General features: G+C 44.8%; 1 protein-coding gene across 15 annotated transcripts in view; it reads left to right on the top strand.

The window, feature by feature from the left end:
* The window catches only part of LOC310999792 (muscleblind-like protein 2a), a 53,191-nt gene that overhangs the window by 2,332 nt on the left and 34,685 nt on the right, over positions 1 to 16,174 (top strand). For 9 of the 15 annotated variants that reach the window (XM_083990353.1, XM_083990358.1, XM_083990357.1 and 6 more), the window contains exons 1-2: positions 1,300 to 1,636; positions 7,874 to 8,787. In XM_083990353.1, coding sequence (XP_083846479.1) covers positions 8,614 to 8,787 — 174 coding nt within the window. In that variant the 5' untranslated portion in view covers positions 1,300 to 1,636; positions 7,874 to 8,613. Of the gene's footprint in view, positions 1 to 1,299; positions 1,637 to 2,272; positions 2,674 to 7,873; positions 8,788 to 16,174 lie in introns of those variants that run through there. The other 6 variants (XM_083990349.1, XM_083990348.1, XM_083990350.1 and 3 more) reach the window with 4 other exon arrangements.

The following is a 16,174-nucleotide window of genomic DNA, read 5'->3' as shown; positions in this document are numbered from 1 at the left end:
CGTCAGCATTCAGTGTCATTTGCTGAGGTAGACGTTTTTCATGCTAGTGGGATTAATCCCCCCTCCCAACCCCCCTCCAAGTCCCCAAAGACAAATCTATTGCCTGTGAAGCATCAGATTATATATAGCTACCAAAGCATAATCAGGCAGTAAATAGGTTTGTTTATCATGGAACTGTAATTCATGTTCAGCTTCACAGATTTCAACGAAACACCCAGGCTGCCGCGTCATTCACAGCCTTTGTATGAGACAGAGGCACAGAGAGAAAGAGAGACAGACACAGGGAGAGACAGAGGCACAGAGACAGACGGTACAGCTGTTCTATTGAATCTGGATCGAAAAGTCATGAAGCTGGATCTCTGACTCATCAGTTCTGTGACGCTCCGGTTTCACGGCTCATGTGATGCCAACCAGCATGTCATCAGCTGGGTGGAGGGGGAGAGGATGGGTGGGGTGGTAGACAGACCAAGACTCCCAAATTCAAGCCACGACCAGTCTTTTTTTTTTTTTTTTTTTCCCAAGCACACTCTGATGCAATAACAATAACAGAAATGTTCACTACTGTGCAATTTTCCAGTCCAGTAAACGAAGGAGTTAGATTGAAATAGATCTTGAAAGATAGCTTATAGAAATGAGGAAAACATACAGGTAGGGGGGTGGGGAGAGGTCAGAGGAGGAGATAGTGTATGTAAGGGAGAAGGGTGTCTGGGTGGAGGGGTAGATGAGTTTAGAGGACGGATGCTGAGTGGAAGTAGAGGTGAGTTGGGAGGGGGAGGAGGTGCAGTGCTCCTGTTTCCTGGGGGGATGGTGTTAAATGTGATGATAGAACATAGACAAGGACAGAGCTGATTTCATTATGCGACTGCAGCAACACTTTGATTATTGCTTACTGGTATCGTTCTGTGGTATGACAGATGCATCTAGATTTTATTTATTTCTTGAGCTCGGTTTCTATTTGAAAACAGCTCATGTGGCGCTGATTTGAATTGAAATATAATCAAGTTCACCGGGCGGGAAGGACGGAAATAGAATTCATAATGTGATACTTTAACAGGGCATGAAATTGGGGAAATACCTTTTAAGCTGAGCATTCAGGGGTTGTTACTGTAAGTGCAGTTTTCACCCCTTCACTTAGGCTGCTCTGCTCCAATGGAGAGCCGGGATTCAGAGGAGCCGTCCGTCTATTGGCTGGAGCAGCGAGGGGCAGGGCCTTGCCACAAGCTGGTGGGCAGGAAGGGGCTGGCTTTAGGGGTGTGCGGTGGTGGGAGGGGGGAGTGGTGGCGGCGGTGGTGGCTGGAAGTGTTTCAGCTAGATAGTTGGAGTAGACACTCTTCTGCTTCCTGCCTGCCTGCCTGCCTCGCTCGCTTGCTTGCTCCGTGGCTGAGAGAGAGAGAGAGAGAGAGAGAGAGAGAGACATCGAGAGAAAATCCCTGTCTAGGCATGGACCTCCGGCTGCAGCACTCGGCAGCTCGTGAGGAATGACAACACTTCACATGGTCATTAACTCCAGTCGCTGAGGCTGAAGGGAGAGAGCTGTGTTGTAGCTCAGTGTCACAGAAGCACCGGGTGCCTCCTATGAACGGGACAGCTAACAGACAGAGGCACACAACAGAGCAACGGGACCCAGTGAAACGAGGTGGGAAAGAAACGTCATGTTGGCTGGCTTTCTCTGTTTTTTCTTTTTCTTTTTCTTTTTTTCGCTCTAAGATTTTTTTGCTGGAGTTTTGCTGCAGTGTGCTGCTGCATACCAGTCTGGGTGGGGAGGGAGGAGAGGGAATATTTTATCTGCGAGCGAAAGAGTGTGAGGCTGAAACGAGGGAAGAAACAAAGAAAATATAGACATAGTGGGATAAATCCAAAAGAGCAATGGGAATCTTTCCGCCACGCATTAACTATCCGTATTGCAGTTTCCAGCACAGTAATGGACTTTCTCTTCTGGCTTTGGGCTTTATCACAGCAGTTGACTTGCTCCCTCCTCGGTGCAAATGTCAGGAGATCCTTTTTTTGCCACATGGGCAATATATTTTTCACTCTGTAGAGAAAAACTTGTGTTGTGTAGCATCTGCCCTGACACTGCTTGCTTTGTGTGTTTCCCACAAAGTTTTTTTCCTGGTAACTGTCAGTGTGCAAATTCTTTCAAAGAACAAGGACGAACTACAGGCAAAGGTTGTTTGTACAGGACAGGGTCTGATGTTTCGACACTCTTTATGTATGAGGACACAAATAGCTGACGGCCTGAATAAGCTGGAACTTCGCAGTTCTAATAAGGCCCACCTCATAATTAACCTTTTGAGTTAGATGGGGCACGGTTGACGTGTCTCTAGCTTTCCGCTGTCTGTCTAGATTTAGCTGCGCCGGGCGCTCGCTCGGCCTGGTGCACCCAAGCAGTGGTCATCATTGCCTGCATGGAAAAGGCCGGGGTGGTGTCATACGTCTGGCCACGGATCAAGGGGAAGTGGGTGTTTTCTAAAATGGAACATCAGTACAGCCCTTCCTGTTGAGAAAAGAATAGGATACGTCTGCAGGACCCTGAGAGCCAGATTTCCCCATCTCCGAAAATTGACTCTCATGCAAATTGTACCTCGAGATGGTATTAAAAGGATTTAGTGGTTAGTAGGTTTTCCACACATCTTCTGCATGAAAGAGGGATTCAGATTGCTCTGTGACACAAGGGTGAGTTTGCTGAATCATTCAGCTCTTATGTTTTCAAGTGCTGTAATTTGGCAGCTTAAGACTTCCACTCATTTGATGTTGTTATACTTCATATTCAATGCACGAGAGCTTTTATCTAATCTAGTGATTTGATTTTAGGATATACAGCGTAAAGTGTCAGCGGGACTTATCACAACAGTGGCACTGTACCCATAGTGCTTCTTTCTATCGGCACTTCAGACTTTTTACATGCAGTACTCCCGGGTATCCTGGTAATCATCATGTTTATCTGAACAGCACCATTCACCTCTGGCTGCCAACTGTACTGTAATTAGCTGATGACTTCCCTGAGTCCTGTGGCTAAGCAGGGAGCAGATGAGAATACTTACACTGGAAAACAAGCCCATTTACTGAGTGCAGGGGTTGGTATCAATTAATGACACTAAGCTTGTATTCAGTTTAGTATTTAAAAACTTAACAAATGATGTGTGATTGTGTATCATTTGTTCTGTGTTATTGAATAGTGCAACTTATCAGGAGAGGAAATCCCAGCCCTATACCATGAGCAGGGCCATTTGGGTCACTGTGGTTTAGTTAAGGCTATTATGATATGGGGCACACCTATCTGCTGACTGTGTGAAATGCTTCTTGCGTTGCCTCTGAACAGTAGCTTAGTGCTGGTATAGACTCTGCTGAGCTCACTCACTCGTCCTTATCGCTAATGGTATTTGATAATATTGAACTCAAGGAGCCGTAGCTTATGCCAAAGACAATTTCATAAGCATCATAGCGCCCATAGTATTAAATACGAATTAGGCTGCAGGGCCATGCGCTGATCCTCTCTGGAAGATGCATAGGAACATTTTGCAAGGCAGCAAGCTGGTGATGTCACACGGAGAGCCAGGCTAGGTTCGCCATGGACGGAGGACATTTTGATAAAAACCTGCACTCATTTTCCATTACTCACTGGAAACTGAACATTTTCCTATTCCCCCTCTACAATGAGGCCCTCTCTCTCCACAGCCTTGAAAAACATTGGCCACTTGTTCCTCTCGACCATGCAAATGACCATACAACTGCAGCTCGCCAGCATAAAATGGTAATAAATGGAAATGCAGTTGCTCAGGTACCCAGCTCATGCTCACGTCTGTCACACTCATTTGTATTTGGACTTTATTTTGCTGGCAACACCTGGCTGATGCCACAGTAAACGTTGTCACAAGGCTTACGACCAATGGAAACCAGGTAGCTTATCGTCTCTGCTGAACAAATACAAGCGGCTAAGATAACTGCAGCGCACAGCCAGAGCACACAGATACCAGACTAATGGGTTACATACGTGGTATTCAGAGGTCAAGCCAATGACTTTCACTCGAGACGCCCCAGTCCCGCTGACTCTCATTCAATTAAGCAGACTGACCAAGATAATGCCCCTGCCAGCTGGCCTTAGTAAGCGTCAGTAATCCATAAAGTCTAGTACTGTGGTGCTTTTCTTCACATCTCTGCCCTGCTTTATCAGGTCACTGTCCATCCCCTGTTTGTACTGACAACACAGGGGGGACGCAGCTTTCTTAGAGGAACTCGGGAATGATCCTTTTTTTGCTTTTTAGGTTTTATTACATGTGGTACTGAATTTCTGTAAACCTGTAAACAAAAGGGGGACACTATGAGGATTGAAGCTTCAACTATTTTATTACATTACCTTGAAACGAAATATATTTCTGTGTAGTCAGAGCTAGATTATTAGACTAGTCCTTTACTCACAATCTGTTCCTGCGAAAATCATATTGTTATATTAATATTTTTTATCTCTGCTGTGCAAAAACTGAGCTGTGTGTGTACAGGAGGGATGATCCCTGAGTTGACAACATATTGTAGGCTGCTGCATGGTCCGTTCCAACATCCAGACCATCTGTCTTGCCGTACAGTCATACCAGTAGCATTGTCCTCGAAGCGTGGCCGCCAAACGTAGCGTGAACTACGTCAGTTTGCTTGGAGCAGAAGCTAAGCTAAGTGTCCAAGGACACATCACACACCAGACTAAACCAAAACTGCGCGGCCTGCCTCTAACCCCAGCGAGAGCTCTCCAAAGCAGTCATTATTGAAAACCAATTTTCTTCCACTCTGTGTTTGAGTTTCCCATGCTCTTAGGATGGGATGTTGTTACATGACAGGGGTAACAGTTTTCCCCCCAGGATGGCAGATTACTTTCCAGCAGGAGCTGTGGGGTTTTTCTAGAGGCTAGCATTAGATACACATGCAGTTCCTCTGTGCCAGGTTTTTTTTAATTTTGCTCTTTATTTGTGATTTTATGTAATTAACTGAAGGGATGAGTTTGTGGTCAGAATTTTAATTGATGAAATTGTAGTATGTGGTCTAAGAAGTTAATTTGGGACTAGTTTCAAGGATTTCAAAGCCTTTAAAACAATGACAAAAGCACTGGCATTGGCGGCAGTTGAGTCCCCAGGCCATATTGCACAAACATGAAGGAGCCTATACAGTATGTGAGCAGACATGTGGTCATGTTGCTGCATGATTTTTTATCATGCCATCGCCCACATGAGGGTCCTTTTGATCTCCAGTCCTCCCCATTTGTTTTGAATATCTTACATGACAGACATTGTTGGGATGTTGCCTGTTGAGTGAGTCCCCTGTGAGCTTTCCAGATGACCCCAACCAACCCTCATCCACATTGCGGGTCTGCTCCATACTATGAAAGCTTTCAGTGCCTCAAACGTCTTCTTTCTTCCGTGGTCTTCAACCGTTCTGGCACAGCTCGCTCCATTTGTGGTCAAGTCATTTCGCAGAGAAATGGCGCCTCTGTCCCTTCACACATTATGACAAAGTAGGTTAGCTTGATCACAGACTTCTTATGGCTTCTAAAAATAAGAGGGGATTAATTGTTAAAGGTCAGATCTGACATGATTCTTACCTGCCTGTCTCTTCTGCAGCGATTGGCTCTCTCCCTGGGGAGATGGTGTGAAATTAAATCCTGCTTTGGAGAGTGGAGCCTGGGCGTCGGTACGATCGGGCCAGGAAGCTTCTCATCTCATTTCACATGATCAGCACTAAAGTGGGACAATATGATTAGCTAGACAATGGTCTGGATTCATAGGCAGGGAACAGTATAAGGTTGGTGGGTGATTTCAAGGGGAAACATCTCTCTGCTGCTAAGGAACGTTTACATGACAACAACAACAAAAAAAGGCACAGCCTGGGAGATTTCGGCCATTTACTCTTTTGGATGCGTGGCCTTATCCTTATGCTGCATTTGAGTTTCTCCCTTTGATGTTTCAGCCCTCAAACAAAACTACAAACAGAATACAGAAGTCTCCAATTAATGAGTCCAAGTTCAGCTAACAGACCAAAAGGAAGGATGATGTTTAGGTCTGCAGGACAGCAGCACACACACAAAAAATACTGCGCTGAACCTAAATCTGACAGGACCTGCATATTAGGGGTGGGACGATATGGGTAACTCACGATTCGATACTGTGGCGATATTTGGCCCACGATAATGATAATATCACGATACACGATATCTGCGATATTCGATATATTGCAAGAAATTTCATCAACGATATATCACGATATATGTGAATGGAAAAAAAAAACATAAAAAGGAAAAAGTCTCATGCATTTATTCCAAAACTTTGTACAATGTACAAATGAATAAACACTGTACAGCTGGAGACATTAAAGTGCATGAACATTAATAACATGTCTTATGTAAACCAAGACAGTGCTTTATGATACTGAAAAGTCAGTAGCAACTTGTTTTATGTAATTTTCCATTCATGGTATTTAAAAATCATTTTCTGTAACATTATAAGACAGCGCCGCCCCCATTTTATACAAGTGCAAGTTACAACAACATATTTCAATTGGATTTAGGTCTGAAACATGATTTATTATTTGAAAAAAAAAAAAAAAAATTGAATTTTTTTTTTTTTTTTGAAAAAAAAAAATCGATATTTAAATATTGAATATCGATATCGTATCGCGGTATAACGTATCGCGATATATTGCCATATCGATATTTTTGCCCACCCCTACTGCATATAGTATGACAACTGTGTACGGCTTTCTGCTTGTGCAGGGAATTTGTAAAGGGATTTCCTCTTCCCTTAAGAGTAGCATTATATTTCTAGTAAGTCTCATCTTGCCTTCATTAAAACCAAGTGGGGGTTGTCACGTGCATTTCGAGTTTGTTTGACATTGTTCTCATGGTTCTTAACTTTTGATTTTTTGTATTTTCCATAGATGGATTTATACATTTGAATCAGTAGCGGGGAATCTTTGAGCTTGAGCTGTTTTACAACCCCTCTCCATCTCCTCCTTCATTCAGTCTGGTGTCCTCGGCTCCCATTCCCCTCCCTCGGTTCTCAGGAAAAATATTTCCAGATGTGCCAAGAAAGGAGCTCCCTGTGCAGTAGCTTAGTAATGGATTTCATACGCTCAAACTAAAGGTCACTTCCTCAGATTGTAGCCCGACCAATTGTCCCACCTCTGTCCCCTGGTCAACAACCAGACCGAGACGGGTGCCTTAACAGGACGCGGCAAGATGCACACACACACATTCCCCTCGTGAATGTAAATTGCCCCGGCCGCCGTCAATGAGCCAGTATCTAATTTGGAACGGTGGGAGACCAGTGAATATTGCAGGACACTGGGCAGCGTCATAATCGTGTCTGGCACTGGCATATGCATCTGTCTCGGTCCCTCTCTGGCTGCTGGACGGCTGCCCGGAATAGTGCTGCGCTGCGCGGTTTTCTATTGGCTGCACCGTCCCTCCGTGCATGACTCTACAGGGCGGGTTGCACCCTAGGGCTTTTTTTCTATCTCTGCTCGGAGTCGATGCTCTTGTCCACTGTCTCATAGCACAGAAGCTTTTGCCATTCACTGCTTTGTATGCAATATGTTGGAGAGCCAGCGGGCTTGTAGTCACCCGCTACAATAGCACACAGCAGTGACTGGGGGACTTAAACTCAAGTGGCTTCTGAATAACCTCACTACTGCCTTTTCTCCGGTTCATCAGCCCCGTACCCTTTAGAGCTAGCAGCCCTCTAGGGCAGCGTGCACACAAATTCAGACTGACATGCATACACAAACACTGTTAACGCCTGCTGATATTTAGCGAGCCCTTTTTCTCACTCTGAAAATAACCTCAATCTGTTTGTTTCTTGTCTCTCTTTCTGTCTCTTTCTCCTCTCCATTGCAGATCACTGACAGAAAGTGCCTTGTGAGACAGCATCCCGACGTGATGATCCCCGGCCGTTTCTGACGAGCTTCAGATTTCTCCCCTCTGCAGTCGTGACAGGATATAGCTCAGCTGCAAAACGCCGCTAACCTCTTGGGTTGTCCTTACCTGTGCTCAGTGTGATAAAACCCCGAGAGTTGGGGCTACTGCGCTGCTGGTCAAGGTGCCAAAGCTCAGTTAGAGGAGGTACTGAGGACTTTTGAAAAACAGAAAAGCCACAAACTTTGTGTTGTCCGAAACTGTGCCATTGCACCTCAAAATAGCACCACTTTTGCTCCCCGATAGCCACCACTGAACAGATATCATCATTCATTTAAAGGACATTTTGGGGACATTGGTACAACCAGTAGAGCTTGTCTCCGAGCATGCCCCCTCTGCCTTGTCAGAGGTCTGCACCTGAGGCTCACTGATTGATGAACAATTAGCGGTTTGACTGACAAACTCTTCAACAGCGGCGCAGTCCCATGCTCCGGTCACAGAGACTTTGCCAGTCCATTACCTCCACTTTCTTGTCCACAAGGACAAACCTCACCCACTGACCTGAGGCAGATCATTTACAGCTACATGTTCCATTAGTTTTAGTTGTTGTGGGTTTTATTTTTTTTTATTACTGGAACGCTGCAGCACCTCCTCAGAGGACATCCTCCTCCTTAAACCAAGTGGCTCCGCTCCACCACAGCTCCACAGCCAGCGCTGCTGACATGGCTCTAAACATCGCCTCGATACGGGACACAAAATGGCTGACCCTGGAAGTGTGCCGGCAGTTTCAGAGAGGGACTTGTTCACGCAGTGACGAGGAATGCAAATTTGCCCACCCACCCAAAAGCTGCCAGGTGGAGAATGGGAGAGTGATCGCCTGTTTTGACTCATTAAAGGTAAGGAGTTTAAAATACATCCTGTCACCACCTGGTTTCTATTTGTTAGTTTATTCCTCCACACGGTTAAATGATGCAAAGCAAACGGGACTTGGCTCACATCCCTGTATAGTACCAGTTTAGCATCTGATGTAAAATGTTACAGCGTTGTGGTTCCTAATGGTCGGTAGGTGTAGGTTGTCTGCTCAAATTAGCATGTGTGTCAGGTCTCCATGCTGCGCTGCAGTTAGCAGAGCGGTCTGACCTATGAAGCTAAAGGCCAGAGAGGTTTGTTGTCATGTTCACTGTCACCACAGGTGCGTGTGTGTGTGTATAGTTTTTTATACGGTAAGTTCTTCTAATGTTAGCATGCCTTGTCCATCATCTGTACTTGTGGGGGAACATCTGATCGCCTTAAGTCATTCCAGGGCTTCTATTCCTGGGTGCACGTCAGCTGTCACACATAACCAACAACATCAACAGCCAGTGCTTGTTTTCTAATATTTGGTTCTCACAGATCCAAAACATTTAAGTATTTCATTCTTTTACACAGGCCTGTAGTTTATCTGTTGACATCTCTTATCAGGAGTTGTGTCACTGTTATGTTTGTATGTTTGATACACTTGCTATTAGACTGTGTGCCCTTTCTTTGTGGTAAAATATCTTAAATTAGCTTAACACCAGACACATTGAAAGTCTCCCCAATTATAACAAGGGCGCTTCACACAAGCCCCCACATGCTGCAGATAAGATGACTTGAATCCAAGAGCAACCCATTATTTTCAAGCTGAGTGGGAAAAAAAACAAAACAACAGCTGTGACAGTGATAAATAGCCAAAGAAACTAGAGCAGAACACTGTAACTGTGTGGAGTTTGTCTTCTTTTTTATTTTAAATATACACTGTAGCTGCATTTCCCTTGTACGGCAACACAGAGTGTGAAGAGTGAATTTCTCAGTTTTCAAGGTTGTGTATTCTGGTCAGAAGACAGGCTGGATTCGCTATTCTGACGTGCTACGCTTTGTTATACCTTAAAAATGAAAAGCGCCGGTTTGCTGGGAACATCACCCTCTCCTCTCCTCTCCTCTCCTCTCCTCTCCTCTCCTCTCCTCTCCTCTCCTCTCCTCTCCTCTCCTCTCCTCTCCTCTCTTCTTCTCTCCAGCATGTGTAGAAGCCCTCCTCATTACAAGTTGCTCATGCTCAATTATTTATTTGACACTTAGAAAACAAGCTGCGTTTATGATGCTACAGCATCAGCTGAGGCTGAATCGTGGTAAGGCCTGCTAAGTTGCTGCTTGCAGCCATTGATTGACAATCCGTCAGAGCTGCCAGATTTTGCGAGATTTTACGCCATTATGTTTGAAGCAGCAAACAGCTGACTCCAGACTGAACCGATGCGTTATGTCATGCAAGGAAAGGCCTGACATGGATCCCTTGTTCATTACACAATTTTGCTGTTCCTTGAAAACACCAACCAGTCATCCCCATCATGATTGCCAGCCAGTGCTGAATTGGTAAGGGTTTAAATTTGATGATATTGTTCCTTTTTTCTATTACATTTACCACCGGCAGCATCCTAAGATTACAGGAATATTTGTTCCACCGACTGCCTGGGCTTTGTGCTGTTGCCCCACCGCTCGGCTCACCAACACTTTCTTTTATAATATTGTCTACCGCATCTAGAAATTTTGTGGCTGATGTTGTGCGCTGCTCTGAGCGAACCCATCAACTAAATTGTTCGAGGTATACACAGATCCATCTCTAATTACAGTCTCTCCTCCCCCGCCTGCTCTTTTCACCATACGACCCAGTGACAGAACAAGAATACAGGAGTCTCTGTACTTTTAACTCCAACTCGCCTCCTCTCTCACAAAGGTTTGCCTCGTGACGGCTCAGAGAATGAACGCTTTATTATGCATTAGGAAATGTGTTTCGCTCCACGGCAGGCTGATTTCCACCCAATTACGCCCGTATCGTCTTCCTGGGTCTTCTCATCTGATAGGGTTATCATAGCATGGGTTGTGTGCTGCCAGGCATTACTTGGACAGCGATCAGAAGGCTTCGTTTTATAAACACGTGAAAGTATGGCTCAAGAGTAAGAGGTGTAATTCTGTTTTGTCAAGTAGACATGCTGAGTCTGTGGAGGATCCGGCTGTTTTGACTGAGCTGGTGGCACAAACATCACTGTGATGCCAGTGTCTCCTTGTTGAACTCCAATAAAGTAAAACATCAAGTTTTTTGCTTCTCGTCTTCACACCGAGGTTTATTTCGGAGGCGTGCTCTGCCAAGTGGAGTGACATAATCACTTGTGAGTTACATTTTTGGCCTATGATTTACTGAGTGTTTGGGCTGCACAGTTAAAGAGAAAATCCTTTACATGAGATTATGTAAATTACAGGTGTCTCTGACTGGTAAACACTTGGCAATCATCTTCTGCAGCAGCACAGCTTTTAAAAGCTATTATTAATTTTAAACACAATGCAGTGGGACTACTTACTGTAGAAGGGCTGCTGTCATTGCTCGTGGCAAGAGGTAGAGATGAGAAATGAGATAAGCACTTCATATGTTTTTGGGGTATAAATTACATTTTGAGAGCATAATGTAGTTACTGCTTCAGTGTGTGCATTCATCCTTACTGATGAGACCTGGAGAACAACCAGGCCAGATTCCTGATAAGGAACCAGATGGGTGTAGTTGGTTTGGGAAGCAGCCAAACAGTCACTTGCACAAGTCAGACAACGGCAACTGAAATACCTGGTTTTGCATTTTCTGTTAGTGTGCTTTGCATGGGGATGAATGACAATGTTGGGTTTCCTCATGCTTTCTTGATCATAAAGCTCGCAGCATCCTGACTCCGCTGCGCCGCTCTCAGCATGTCTGTAGTGTAATGTCTAGGGGATTATTTCTCGTCCCCCTGTTCTACACTGAAAGCTTTAGAAATGGTCTCCTATGCTACATTTGTCATCGCTCAAAATAGGACACGCTTCCTCATCTCTGTCCATCTAAAGCTGCAGTCACATTCGGGAGGTAATCATGAAAAAAGCTCACAAGGTATCATACATTTCCACTGCGACGTGACATCGAAATTTGGCAGTGATGACCTCAGCAGCGGGAGAAGCTGTGGGAATTGGTCTGATATATCAGCCGCGTTTTCAATTACATTTTCAGTGTGGCTGTGGAGCTTGGCACCGCTCAGATCTCGGTTGTGTCGGTATGTTTGTGTAGCGATATCCACATAAATGTTTCATCCGTCCCCTGCCTTATCTTCTGAATTAGGAAAATTACATGCAAAGCAAAATGTAGCGACATGTTTGGTGGCTGCCAGACTCGACGTGGCATTTAAATGTCTTTTCAGGCTGTAGATTGCGGTTATGTAAACAGTGGAAATTTACTAGCATCACTTAGGTGGTGAGGTCGGGTGGAGGAGGGAGCTGTGGGAAATAAGCGAGAAAAACCTTACGGTAATGGGGTAAATGCAATCACACCAGTCATGTGATGATGTCACATTGGCCGTGCCTCTGACAGTAGCCTTTTGTCAATTTGTCTGCTTTTCCAGTTTTTTTTCCCTCTTAAGTGCTGTGTCTGACCGAACTGGCTGGGTGATATTTCTTCCCACCGCAGCAACACACTGCTCATGTCCAGAGCATTTGTCTCAGTTTATGTTTTCGACTGCTTGTCAATGCACAAATATGACATAGGCTAACGCATGGGGGTGATAAAACAAAGCAGAAACTAGAAGCTTTTGAAGAAATTGTCATTTAAATCGACACTTAATCTTCAAATCAGGCAGAAAATGAAGTTTTACACTGTCCAACCTGAACAGAGCAGATCAGATGGTTAATGACATGGCCTGTTTAAAATTATGTCCACCAGATTTTTTTTCTACCAGTCAGGTTTTTACCAGGTGACCTCCACGCCTGACCGAGCTTCAGTAGTCTTGAGAGGTGGGGGATAGTCCGGTGCATCCTGGCACTATCGCATTTCGTCAAGCTGTCAGAGAGAAAGTGGTGAAGCAGGAGAAACAATAGAAGGTACTTTCAGGTGTGTGGGGTGTGTTTTTTTTTTTTCATTTGTATCACAGACTCTGTGCAATCCCCCTGAGGGTGAGGTGCCCTGTTTTCACTCTCCTGGTAAGAACATCTTAATCCGGACTCTGCTTCCAAAGAGCGTTGTGTTTTTTGGGGTCGTGGGACGTCTGCGACCAGTAAATAGAGAAGCGAGGGAACATAGACAGAAGGGAAGCTGGTAATATTCGAACGGCTAGAGGAAAAGCCGAAGAAATAAAGGTGGGGAGGAAGAGGGGGTTTCCTGTCTGCAGACGATAGGTCAAGCCAAGCAAGTCGGAGCAGCATTTTTAAACTAATAGTGTTAAGATTCAGTGGCAAAGTGTCTGTGACCTTGAGCTAATCTGGCACCAGACAGTGTAACTTAAACACGACCACAAGCAGCTTCTTGTAGTTTGGAGATTCCCCTGATTTAACTGTAACTCCCTCCCTGTGGGATTATTTTTTTTGGGAGAGTGGGGGTCTTCAGGAAGCCGTTCAGTGAACATGAACTTTATGCCAGTGGCCTCGGCCCGACTTTCCACTCTTGTTTTAAAAGATGGGCTCGGCTGCATTCCTCGGCGTAATCCTCTCGAACTGGGCCACACCCTGGGCAGAGCGGACGGGGAGGGGAATGTACGCAGCGCGGTGGGAGTCGGTGTTCCCCCAGGGTCATTCACACGGACACAATGAGGCACTGACTTGGGCTTAATGCGGAGCTGCAGTTGGATGCAGCATGCTTTGATGAGCCCCTAGGAGACCCCCACCGTTACCATTCGTTGAACAGGCCTCCTCATCCACAGACGCATGCATGCACGCTCGCCGTCTTCCCTATGCAAACTGTGCCACATTTCATTTGATCCATGTGATTTCACCTCCTATGGCCCCACGGCCCCTCGCTAACTGATCTGAAAAACGTTCCCGGGTTGGGAAGAGATAAGAGAGAAGGAGGAGTAGGTCTCATGACCCAGGCCCACTTAGTCAGTCGGTCCTGTGGCAGTCACAGGGAATTTTTCATACCAAGAAAAAAGCCCACAAAAACAGTTGTAACTGCATAAACGAAGCCGTTTAACCACCATTAAACCTCAGATATGAATCCATGTCATCACGATTCGTATTAGCTGCACTTGAGCCATGTGTAAAGAGTGAAATGGAAACCAGACGAAACCAACAGATCTTCAATGGCGTCGCTGTTTCAATGTCTCCCTGTGATGTGACATTTCACATGTTAGTGTTGTCATTTTGTATAATTTGATTGAACTTGTGACAGATAGCTTCAAAGGTTACGGATGTCACTGCAGACTAACAGTGCTGCACTGTGCTGCTGTTGATCAGAGAGGTTGATGCAGTGGGGTTGGCATTTTAATTGGGCCACTGCTCTGACCCACATCTGTGTCTCAGTATGTGTGTGTGGCGGGGAACGAGTGCGTTGTGATACCCACATTTCACTGTCCCCCTCTGGGTCTCGCTGCAGAACTGGTCGAAGCCAACTCCACACACTCGTTCTTTGAATATTCACATATTACAGGAAAAGAGGAAAATGCCGCACAGCTGTATTATCCCTTTTCTGACAGTCGTTTATTTGTTGATCCCCACTTTGATGCGCTTGTTTGAGAATGTGTGTGAAACCTTCACTTTAGTAGGTGCAGCGGGTTCATGGTGTTTAGAGTTTGTTAATGTTTTGCGAGCCAAAGTTTCTTTCTCTAACAACTGGGATTTGGCTCATTATAAATACTCCACGGAGCCAAATGAGAATAGCAGTGTAATGGAACATGTACATACATATTCCAAACATCAGAGGAGAGCAAGCCGCATTTAGCTTTATTAAACCAAAACATCAGACATGAACGTGCATATTAAACTGCATTTAAAAATAATTGATGTATGAAAATATACCCCACTGTTGCTACAATATTAATACTTAGAAATGACTAATTAAATTCACATCCAAACAGGCATTTAATTACAGAATGTGTTCAATGTATGGGTCAGAGACAGCCGTCCTTACATATGTAGGGAAATCTGCTTTCTGCTGCCTTCATCACTCAGTCAGTATGCAGCCCTCGTTTATAACATGTAGCAGCTCCAGTGTTGAACTCGCACTTTCATTACCTCCTCTCTATAAAACAGAAGATGTATGCCACCACTGTTGTTTAGCATCAGATTGAGTAGTACAGATGTTACTGGTTCAAATTTGCGGACTTCACGCGTGGTCCACGCGAGACGGCACAAGACTCATGCATTTTTTTTCTTTGGCGAGACAAGAGGTTTTAATGAAAAGCCTCAATGTGCCAAAACAACCGCCAGGTGGCATCTGTGAGAACGGAGGACGACAGGCGGATGACTCAGTGATCTGTGCAGTAATCCACAGCTTAAACTCTAGGCTATTAAACTAGAACTAACTACTGTATACACTGCCTAAATCACAGAAACTATTGTAATATGATAAAGCCTGTCTTGCTTTATGACTTGATGATTATGTATCACATATCGCCGCGATTAGGAGTGGCGCTGTTCATGATACAGAATACAAGAGGATGAAAGGAGAACTAGCTGCAGACAGTAAATAATATAGTAGCCTAGTTTTTCAATGACAAAATGTAACGACGGCAGCTACAGTAGACTATAGCCCACGTCTCACTCTCTTTTTTCGGTCATCTGTCTCGTCATCTCCAAAATGTGTTTTTAAAATGAGCCAACTACAGTACTGTGCAGTAGTGCCGCAGATTTCTCACTCCGCACCTTGTTTGAGAGTGCAGCTGGATGATTTCTTGTGAATGAACGGGTCTGTGTCACTTTGGGGCTGGGCGATAAAACATAGGATAAATAACTTTCCCTCGATAGAAGACGCGGCCGATACAAAGTGACACCGTCAGCCATGCAGCCGGCCTGGACTTTTTATTTTTAATTATGAAGGATCATCTGCGCAAGGCAAAGATGATAGCATCAACAAAACACGGCGTAACACACGCGGCTGTATGGGACAGGCTTTTATTTAATTCAGAACAAACCGCTTAGCAAAAATGGAAAATATAGTCTATAATAATTAATTGATCTGTTGTTTGGCCACTGTTTGAAAATAACCCGAATTATGAGCAAATAATCTGATCCAGAACAGCAGTCATAATCAGACTTCTTCTAAATAAACCTAAACATTAAATAACTGGGTCAGGTCGGACCATGGGGTTATTTTTTCTCTTCTTCTTCACAGGAGAAGAGGAGGTGCGCTGCGCTCACGGACGCGTTGATGTTTTGTGATTTATCTGCTGCCTTGACTCTGCCCTTTATACATGTGCGTTCAGATTAACAATAAGACAAGCCATGGTTGAGTTTATTGAGTTTTAGCTGCTCAATCTCATTGTTTCA

This window comes from Trachurus trachurus, assembly GCF_905171665.1.
Source record: "Trachurus trachurus genome assembly, chromosome: 2".
NCBI lineage: Eukaryota > Metazoa > Chordata > Actinopteri > Carangiformes > Carangidae > Trachurus > Trachurus trachurus.
Note: the sequence above shows the minus strand (reverse complement) of the source record. Positions and strands in the feature narration are given on the sequence as shown.